The 10,329-nt window shown below is 62.1% G+C and overlaps 1 protein-coding gene across 1 annotated transcript in view; it reads left to right on the top strand.

Moving 5' to 3' along the window:
• Positions 1-406: 406 nt before the first annotated feature.
• TLE2 (TLE family member 2, transcriptional corepressor) overlaps positions 407-10,329 on the top strand; it is a 20,573-nt gene continuing 10,650 nt past the window's right edge. The window contains exons 1-8 of the mRNA XM_014585509.2: positions 407-504; positions 732-795; positions 1,093-1,137; positions 2,816-2,878; positions 7,158-7,232; positions 7,681-7,861; positions 8,189-8,208; positions 9,325-9,429. Of these exons, the coding sequence (XP_014440995.1) occupies positions 775-795; positions 1,093-1,137; positions 2,816-2,878; positions 7,158-7,232; positions 7,681-7,861; positions 8,189-8,208; positions 9,325-9,429 (510 nt within the window). The 5' untranslated portion in view covers positions 407-504; positions 732-774. The remainder of the gene's footprint in view (positions 505-731; positions 796-1,092; positions 1,138-2,815; positions 2,879-7,157; positions 7,233-7,680; positions 7,862-8,188; positions 8,209-9,324; positions 9,430-10,329) is intronic.

Genomic DNA, 10,329 nt, shown 5'->3' with positions numbered 1-10,329 from the left:
TTCTGTCCCAGGATGGGCAGTCCCTTCCATCTCTGAGTGGAAGTTTGAGGTGGCCCTGAGATTTCCTGCAGCCTTGCAGGTTCTGAGACTGGGCCCGGTGGACCTGGTGGGAAGGTTCTGTAGGCGCTGGGTTTGGTCCCAGGGGTCAGACAGGCCCCATCGCGCCCAGACAGACTTCAAGACCTGGTCTGTCCTCACGGTTCTGAGACGGAGCCCGATGGAGCCCAGACCTATGGGCTTCTGAGATGCTTCCTAAGTTTCTGAATGTGAGCTCCGGGCTCAAGGACAGTCCTCCGGGTTTGGGGACAGTCCTCCGGGCTCTGGGACAGTCCTCCGGGCTCGGGGACAGACCTCCGTGCTCGGGGACAGACCTCCGGGCTCGGGGACAGACCCCTCCAACCCCCAGACCCCGCTTCAGTCCGGCCAGCCCTTCAAGTTCTCCATCCTGGAGACCTGCGACCGCATTAAGGAGGAATTCCAGTTCCTCCAGGCTCAGTACCACAGGTGAGGGCCGGGGCGCCCTCCGGCGAGCTCACCTGCGCCCCGGGCGGGCCCTCGAGGGACGGGGGAGGGCGTCCAGGTGCCTGCGCAGGTGAGCGCATGACAGCCGAGCGAGGGCGGGAAGGGGTGCAGGAGGGCGGGAAGGCGGCGGGAAGGGGGCGAGCCAGCCCGTGACTTTGGAAACTGGGCCCCCCACGCGGGGCGGGGGCCGTGCCCTCTCTCCTACCCAGCCTCAAGCTGGAATGCGAGAAGTTGGCCAGTGAGAAGACGGAAATGCAGCGACACTATGTCATGGTGAGGGTATTACGGCAGGGTGGGCGAGTGGGGAGCAGGGCTTGGCTGTGAGCGAAGCCTGTTCCCCCCCACTCCCAGCCAGGCCGCTCCTGGTCAACCGGGCTGTCTGGGTTCCTAGGCTCTGGGGCACCCTCCCAGCTCCTGAGGAGGCCTCCCGGTGGGCTGGGGTGTCTGCAGAGGGGCCCTCCAGGCAGAGCCCCTATTTCATACTCTGGGACCCCAGGTGGCATGTGCTGTGGGTCCCTGGGCTGGGGGCTGTCCGCTGGCACCCCCCGACACCCCAACATTGCCTTGCAGTACTACGAGATGTCTTATGGTCTCAACATCGAGATGCACAAGCAGGTAACTGTGCCGGGCAAGGCTGGCCCAGGGGGGCCCTGGAGCCGGGAGGGACCCAGGAACAGGGGTCACACTCCGGGGGCTCTGCAGAGGTCCCAGGGGACAGGTGGCAGCCTCGGGTCGATAGTGACCCGCAGCAGCAGGTGGGCAGGCACCCTGGGGTGATTTCTGTCCCAGGATGGGCAGTCCCTTCCATCTCTGAGTGGAAGTTTGAGGTGGCCCTGAGATTTCCTGCAGCCTTGCAGGTTCTGAGACTGGGCCCGGTGGACCTGGTGGGAAGGTTCTGTAGGCGCTGGGTTTGGTCCCAGGGGTCAGACAGGCCCCATCGCGCCCAGACAGACTTCAAGACCTGGTCTGTCCTCACGGTTCTGAGACGGAGCCCGATGGAGCCCAGACCTATGGGCTTCTGAGATGCTTCCTAAGTTTCTGAATGTGAGCTCCGGGCTCAAGGACAGTCCTCCGGGTTTGGGGACAGTCCTCCGGGCTCTGGGACAGTCCTCCGGGCTCGGGGACAGACCTCCGTGCTCGGGGACAGACCTCCGGGCTCGGGGACAGACCTCCGTGCTCGGGGACAGACCTCCGGGCTCAGGGACAGACCTCCGGGATCAGGGACAGACCTCTGGGCCCTGGGACAGATCTCTGGGCCCTGGGACAGACCTCCGGGCTCAGGGACAGTCCTTTGGGTCCTGGGACAGATCTCTGGGTCCTGGGACAGACCTCCTGGATCGGGGACAGACCTCAAGGTCCTGGGACAGACCTCCGGACCCTGGGACAGACCTCCGGGCTCGCCACAGACCTGCAGGCTCTTGACAGCTCCTGTGAGCTGAGCCGGGTCACAGGGTCCTAAGCCTGTCACCCAGTTTCTGAAAGTGACCTTGAGTGTCTGAGATAGACATGGGGTTCTGGAATTGACTCCAGAAGTCTGAGATTAACACTGAGAGGGACCCCAGGATTCTGGTGCTGCTGGACTCGCCCATCTGTCCGTCAGAAGGAGCTGTAGCCGAGCGGAGCGGGGGCTTGGTGGGCTGGAGTGTGGGTGCCCGGGCGTCTCGCACGCTGTCCCACGTGCTCCCGGGATGTGCTGCCTCCAGTGGGTAGGAGGCTGCTTGTCTGCTTAGAGCTTGGCTCGGCCCCAGGCGTGCCGTGGGCCCGTAGCGGCGTGGGAGCCTGGTTCATGGTGGGGACGCACACGGCTCATCTGGACCCAGGTAGCGGCAGAGCCGTGGCCGTCGCGCAGGCGAAGCCTCGGTTATCGCGCATGCGCAGCTTCTTGCCCGCAGGGCTTCTTCCTGGCCCAGAGGAGTCCCTGAGGTCCCCAGCTGTAGATCACCCCCAAAGGGCAGGCCCGACCCGGAGAGGGTCTGAGCTGGGAGAGGTGGCGCCCAGACAGGCGGAGACCTGCGGATCGGGGTGGAGGCTCACCCCGCCGGTTTAGAACGGCCTGAGCCTCTGGGTGGTGGGTCTGAGCCCTGTCCGTGCAGCTGCTTGCTGCGTGGGCGGTGGGGCTGGGACGAAGGCCCTTAGCCGGGTCTCCTGGCTGCAGTCCACCCTGGGCCTCCGCCGGGCCCGCCGCTGCACCAGCGGGGACAAGTCCTCGCCCTCAGCCTTGCAGAGGGGTTGCTGCGGGGCCAGGGCCGGATGGCGGCTCTCCACCCCCTCCACGCCTGTGTCTTCCTGCCAGGCCGAGATCGTGAAGCGCCTCAGCGGCATCTGTGCCCAGATCATACCCTTCCTGACCCAGGAGGTGAGCAGTGCGGCGGCGGGGACGCAGGCCTCCTCTGCTGGGGCTGGAGGTGTTGGAGGGGGAGGCAGGGCGTTGCCCCCTTCAGGGGGAGCAGGCGCAGAGCGGAGCCACCCAAACCCTGCAGCTGCGTGGCCTTAGGCAGGTGGGCCCCTCCCTGCCGCCAGGAGGTTGCCCAGTGCACAGTGTCCCGGCCACCCAGTGGTCAGCCCTTCCTGTCCCCATGACATGTCCCACTCACGGGACGCGCCCAGAGCCACCAGGGTCACAGAGACAGCAGGACAGGTCTGGGCTGGGGGCTAGGGAGGGACGTGCCATGGGGACAGAGCTCCAGTTGCGGCTCCAGCTTCGGGAGGAGGAGGTCCTGTGCCGGACGGTGGGCACGCACACGGCTGCTCAGTGGTGCACCCACTGCACCGGGAAACGGTGGCTTTAGGGCATCGGAAATGACCTATGCAAAACCGCGCCATGACTTCCCCAACGACCTGATATATTATGAATTTTTACCACCACCGTTGTAAAAAGATAGGCCTAGGACAGCTATACTTGAAGAGCACTTTTTTGCAATGTTGGGGCTAGCAGGTGGAGTGGTGATTAGGGCGCTGGACTCCCACATGGTCAGCCACGGTTCAAGTCCTGGACCCAGGGTCTTGCTTCCTCAGTTTTCTGTGCTCTCTCGTACCAAAATTAAATCATAATAAATAAAATTTATTATTTTACACAACAGTCGTTTATGCCAACAGTTGGCGTAATGGCTATGTTGCTGGACTCCCACATAGTCGACCATGGTTCGAGTCCTGGACCCAGTGGCTTAAACTCATGCTGGGCATGTGTGCATGCATGTGCGTGTGCGTGCGTGCCCACGATCCCGAGAGGAGAATGGAGGAGAAAGGATTGCGGCGTGGCCACCCCTTCGGGGGGCGGTGATTTCTGGCTGTCTGTCTCTCTCTTTCTGGCGAGTACACGGGCACTGTAGCAAAAACCTCTTTAAAAAATTAGCACTTTATTGGAATGTAAAAAAACAGTTAGAGGCTAGCAGATGGTATAGTCATTAAGGTGTTGGACTCCCACATGGTCAACTGTGGTTTGAATCCCAGACCCGTCAGCTTGAAACTCATGCTGGGCACACGTGTGTGTGCTCAAAATCCCGAGCGGAAAACGGAAGAGAGGGGATTGCGGCATGGCCATACCCCCGGGGGTGACCTCATTTTCCATCTCTGTTTCTCTAGCGAGTGTACACGCCCTATAGCAAAACTCTCTGGGGAAAAAAAAGTGGGTAAAAGGTGTTTTGGAAGGAGTGAATGAAGGCAGCAGCAGCACCTTCCCTCCTGTCCAGGAATCAGCAAAATGTAGCCCACTGGCAAGCCCGGCCCGCTGCGGCTTTTGTAAATAAAGTTTTATTGGCACGCGGCCCCACGCACGTGCTCCATCTGCAGTGGCTAGCCTCGGCCCTGGCAGGGTTGAGTGGAGGCAGCAAAGGCACAATTTCTTTTATTATTTTTAATTGTGAACCTACCAGGGTGAGACAGAAAGGGAGAGGGAGGAAGCGCCCCGAGTGGGGCGTGGTCACCATCATCCCATCTCCTCCATTCCTCCACCCTGTCAGGATTTGGGGCACACACGCACATGTGCCTGGCATGTTTTTCAAGCTGGTGGGGCCAGGATTTGAACCCTATTCTGGGCCTGTGAGTTATAGCTACCTTAACCACTAGGTCATGAGACCGGTCCTGTTGTTAAATTCATGCTACAGAGTGCATGTGCGTGGGTGGGGGAGAGGAAGAAGACACCCCAGCCGCCACAGCCCCCTTCCCGGCCCCTTCCCGGCCCGCCAACTCGGCAGGGTCTAGCACGTGCGCACATGCACTTGGCATGTTTCTCAGCCGACCTGGGGATTCGAACCCACCCTCGCCCATGCGGCTTCCAGCTCTCATTTCAGTTTGCTGCTGATGGGGCCAGGCTGGGCCTTACAGGAAAAGACAGGCACCCCCAGTGAGCATCTTAGCAGCGGCTAGCCCGGGGCAGGCCGGAGAGCAAGCAGCCTGTGTCCCCGCGGGCAGGCCACAGCCGGTAGCCGCCAGCCGCCGTTCCCAGGGCTGTTACCGCGGCTGCTAATTTGTATTTAAATACTATTCCGAGCTGGCCTCACCGCCTAGGTTACGGGAGCCAGAGCATACGTGTGACCACAGTCCTGCTCTTCATTCTCTTTTCTTTTTTTTGGAGAGGTTTTTGCTATAGGGCGCGTGCGCTCACCAGACAGAGACAGAGACAGAGAGACAGAAAGTGAGAAATCACCCCCCAGGGGGGATGGTCACGCCGCAATCCCTTCTCCTCCATTCTCCTCTCGGGATCTTGGGCATGCACGCACACGCGCCCGGCGTGAGTTTAAGCCACCAGGTCCCGGACATAAATTGCGGTTGACTACATGGGAGTCCAGTGACGTAACCAGTACACCAACTGCTGGTCTCCCGACCCCGGTTCGAATCCCAGCCCAGTGGCTTTAAAAACACTTAGGTGTGCACACCCCACATCCCAGCAGGAAGGAGAGGTGGGGAGCAGGGTCGCAGCAGGACCGCGTCCCGTGGGAGACACTTCTTCCCTCGCCCTCTGTCTCTGACGGGCGTGTGGGCCCTGGCAGTTCAAAAAACTGGCATTTATTTATTTATTTAAATTACTTATTTTTTTTTAGAGAGATTTTTGCTATAGGGCACATGCACTCACCAGAGAGACAGAAAGCAAGAAGTCACCCCCAGGGGGATGGCCACATCGCAATCCCTTCTCCTCCATTCTCCTCTCAGGATCTTGGGCACGCACACATGCTTGGTGTGAGGTTTTTTTTTTTAATTAATTAATTAATTCATTCTTTTTAATTTGACTAGAGAGGAACAGGGTGAGAGAGAGCAAGAAAGACAGAAAGTGAGAAAGCAAGCTACCAGGTCCAGGATTCGAACCGTGGTCAGTCATGTGGGAGTCCAGTACTCTTAACCACCACATCACCTGCCAGCCGCACTCCGTGTGTTTCAAGCCACCGGGTCTAGGACTTGAACCGTAGTCAACTATGTGGGAGTTCAGCGACATAACCCTTAAGCCATCTGCTGGTCCAAAAACTGACATTAATTTAAACTTGATACGCCAAGCCCCATTCCCGGGCCACTGTGAGGGTGCGAGCAGGCAGCCAGGGCTCCCCGTGGGCCAGCACAGACGGCGGGTTCTCCCAGCTGGAGGCCCACAGCCCTGATGGCCCCAGCCTGGTGCCGATCAGGCGGAGAGCGTTAGGTTGTGTGAACGAAGCCGGGCGGGAAGGAGCCAGAGTCCCCAGCCGGGTCTCGGGAACCACGGGGACGTGGGAGGAGGCCCTTGGGTGGGGCTCCGAGGGCCTTCCAGAGGGGCAGTTTCTGACACCCGGCCAGGAGGGGTACCTGGGTACTGGGTACCGCGGTGGCTCTGGACTGGCAGTTCTGCCCAGGGGACATGTGTGATGGGGGCAGGGACGCTGCTCAGCCCCTGCAGCGCCCAGGACAGAGACTGACCCACCCGGTGCCCACAGTGCCGGGAGGGGAGAGACAGAGACGGCAGGCGGGGCCAGGCAGCCGCACCTGGAGGTCTGCCCGCCGGGACCACAGGGGAGCCCAGGTTGGAGCCCAGGCTGACCTAGGCCGGTCCAGGGGCGCCTGTGGTCCCAGTGACTTGGGGAGGCCAAGGCAGGAGGGTCCTGAGCAGGAGACCAGCCTGGGCTGTACCGCCTGACGGCCCAGAGCCAGGCCTGAGGGCACGGCCTGCTGTCCGCGCTGGGAGGCGGAGCCGGTGGGCCGAGGTGCCCTGAGACCCCGTCTTCAAGACAAAGACCAGACCGTGGGCCAGCTGGTGGCCTGGAGCTTAACAAGGCCGGGTCCCACATGGCCAACCGGGCAGTTTTCTCGTTTTCTTAAAAATTATTTTATTTAACTTTATTTATTTATTTATTTTAAGAGAGGGCCAGAGAGAGAGAGAAAGTAAAAGTGAGAAAGCAAGCCGCCAGGTCTGGGACTCGAACCGCGGTCAATCATGTGGGAGTCCAGGGCCCTTAACCACCACGCCATCTGTGAGTCAGGTCCAGCGGCTTAAAAACACTCGGTGCGCGTGCGCGCGCCCAGAACCCCGGGAGGAGAATGGAGAGGGTCGCGGCGGCCCTCCCTGGGGGTGACTTTGCCGTGAGCGCGCACTTGAGCGGGATGGAAAGCGGGGCGGGAGTGCCGAGCCGGGTGGGCTGCGGGGCAGAGGGGCTCAGCGTGTCCCCCGTACCCAGCACCAGCAGCAGGTGCTGCAGGCCGTGGAGCGCGCCAAGCAGGTGACTGTGGGGGAGCTGAACAGCCTCATCGGGGTGAGTCCTCGCCCCGCTCTGCCTTGGGGAGACGCCCAGCCCCGGGTCGGGATGGAAAGCGGGGCGGGAGTGCCGAGCCGGGTGGGCTGCGGGGCAGAGGGGCTCAGCGTGTCCCCCGTACCCAGCACCAGCAGCAGGTGCTGCAGGCCGTGGAGCGCGCCAAGCAGGTGACTGTGGGGGAGCTGAACAGCCTCATCGGGGTGAGTCCTCGCCCCGCTCTGCCTTGGGGAGACGCCCAGCCCCGGGTCAAGAGCTGGGGTGGCGGGTGGGCAGCGGAGGTGCCATAGGCCCCAGCCCTGCCCATGTACCCCGGCCCGCCCACCCACGCGGGGCACTGCAGGCCCCTCCCCTGCTCACGCCCCGCCCCGTGCAGGCCCCGCCCACGTGCCCTGTCCGCCCCCCATGAGCATCGCAGGCCCCGCCCCTGCCCACCGCCCCTGTCCTCCAGCAGCAGCAGCTCCAGCCGCTGTCCCACCACCCCCCCCCTGTGCCCCTCACCCCGCGCCCTGCGGGGCTGGTGGGCGGCAGTGCCACGGGGCTGCTGGCTCTGTCCGGAGCGCTGGCTGCACAGGCCCAGCTGGCGGCGGCCAAGGAGGACCGCGCAGGCGTGGAGGCCGAGGGGTCCAGAGGTGAGCGGGCGGAGCAGGGCAGCGGCGGGGGGGGCCGGCCTGTGCTCCATCCCCGGCTTTTTTTTGCTCCATCCCAGCTTGCGAGCGTGGGTGGGGACGCAGCGGGCGACGGGGGCGCCCTCAGCTGGCTGGGTGGGCAAGTCGCTCCCCATCCCTGGGCATCTGCGTGGACAGGGCGGAGAAGGGACATCCCCGTCCCCTGCTCGCGGGCAGGAGGGAAGGCTAAGGGCCGGGCCAAGCTTTGTAAGCTGGAGGGCGGGCCTCTGGCGCCAGGGCACGGAGACCCTCATTCTCCCTCCTCTCTTCTTATCACACCCCACCTGGCAGCGGACAGAGCCCCGAGCAGGGTAAGTGGGGGCACCCAGGGAGGCTTGCATTCCTGGGGGCTGAGGTTGGCTATTCGACATGATGGGACCCAATCCTGACTGTCACACTGTCACCTGGAGGCTGGTTTTTTTTTTAATTATTTACTTAATCCCCTTAATTATTTAATCTGATCAGACAGAGGGAGAAGGTAAGAAAGTAAGCCCGGGTCCGGGGCTCGAACCACAGTCGGCCATCCGGGAGTTCAGCGCCTCAACCACCATGCCACCTCTGGTCCTCGGAGCCTGGTTTTTAGAAAGGAGCCTGTTTTATTTATTTATTTATGAGAGGTTTTTGCTATAGGGTGCGTGCACTCTCCAGAAAGAGAGAGAGACAGAAAGCGAGAAATCACCCCCCAGGAGGATGGCCACGCCACAGTCCCTTCTCCTCCATTCTCCTCTCGGGGTCTTGGGCACGCACGCACATGCACCCAGTGTGAGTTTAAGCCACCAGGTCCAGGACTTGAACCGTGGTCGACTACATGGAATTTCAGCGACATAGCCATTATGCCATCTGCTGGTCCCAGAGCTTGGTTTTTAGAAATTGTCTCAGAGCACATGTACCTGCCAGAGAGACAGGAAGGGAGGGAGAAGGCCCCGGCGGGGCGGCTGCGCCCGGCCCTGCCTCTCCGCCCGTCGGAATCGGGGGCACACACCCCAGAGTGCTTTTCTTTTTTAAAATAATTATTTAAGTTTTTTTAAGTATTATTTTAAAATTTGCTATAGGGCACGTACACTGACCAGAGACAGAGAGAAAGTGAGAAAGCAAGCCCAGGCCTGGGACTTGAACCGTGGTCGACTCTGTGGGGGTCCAGCACCTGGCCCCAGCCCAGCATGTTTTTCAAGGGCGGGGACTCACACTGCGGGAGCAGCGCTGTCTGCCCCTCCAGGTCTGGGCCTGTGACACGCCGGCTGTCCCTGGTCCCGCGGTCCCGTCTGTGAGGGCGCCGCCCCTCGCCCCCGTGACTGAACGTGAGGCCCAGAGCCACGCCTGCAGCCTGCCCCGCAGCCCATCCCCACGTGGGCAGCTCGCGTTGCAGACAGCACCTGGGCCCTCAGCCTTGTCTGGACCAGGACACGAACCCCGTCCCTTCTCTGCAGAGCGTGTCCCCCTCGCCCCCCGAGAGTCTGGTCGGAGAGGAACGGCCGAGCGCCCTGGGTGGCAGTGGGAAGCAGAGAGAGGACAAAGATCTGGCAGGGCCTTATGTGAGTAGGGGTGGGCGGCAGGGTGGGGTGAGAAGGGGGTGGTCTGGGCCCTTTGGAGCCTTCCGGAGCCATGACCCTCACTCCGGAGCCTTCCATAGCTCCCCACTGCTCCCAGAGCACCGACCCACCAGAAGAGCCCACGGCTGTCGGCTGTAGGGCTTAACCCTGGTTTTCTAAGTCGGTGGCCGCGGGCCTGGCCGCCTTCTCTGACCCTGGAGCTTTTACTTTGGCTAACAAAGCCCCCGCTCCACCCCCGCCTCTCAGAAACCAGTTTCTCCATCAGGACCCAAACGCTGCCTCCTGCAGGAAGCCTTCCCTGACTCCTTCCGCATCACAAGACTCATACACGCCTGTAGTTTCGAGCCAGCACTCCAGGGGCCGGCGAGCCTGGGACGGGGGGCCCTCCGGGGCTGCTTATTGGTCCACCTCTCACTATTTCTCAGAAGCTGACGTCTTTCTTGTTACACAGTGGCTCGTTTTATAAACGTCAGCCACCAACCTTCCCGGAAGGAGAGGGCCTGGGGTGGGAGTGGGTGGAAGAGACCCCTGTGCCGGGAGGCTCGGGGGCGGGACCAGCCTTGCTTTCTGGCCGTCTCGGCAGCTCGGTACAGGATGGCGGAGGGGGTGGAGCTTGGTCTTTCTCCCAGGGCCCTGAGGAGCCATGGCAGGGTAGGGCTTGGGGGAGTCTGGGGCCAGCTTGGAGGGCCCTGGAGGGACAAGGCTGGAGGTCAGGAGCCCAGGCCGGAGCCGCGCCAGGGCCCTGGGAGGCAGCGGGGGTGACAGGCCCGTGCCGGAGAGCGAGGGGGGAGGAAGGCGACTCCTGGGGTGAACTGAGGCCGGATCCTGGCCGGGGCCCTCCCTGGAGCCCCTCCCAGCGGGCGGGGCGGGGGGGGGACCCCC

The sequence above is a fragment of the Tupaia chinensis genome, unplaced genomic scaffold (assembly GCF_000334495.1).
Source record: "Tupaia chinensis unplaced genomic scaffold, TupChi_1.0 Scaffold149964_2, whole genome shotgun sequence".
Lineage (NCBI taxonomy): Eukaryota > Metazoa > Chordata > Mammalia > Scandentia > Tupaiidae > Tupaia > Tupaia belangeri.
This window is presented reverse-complemented; position numbering and strand designations above follow the sequence as displayed.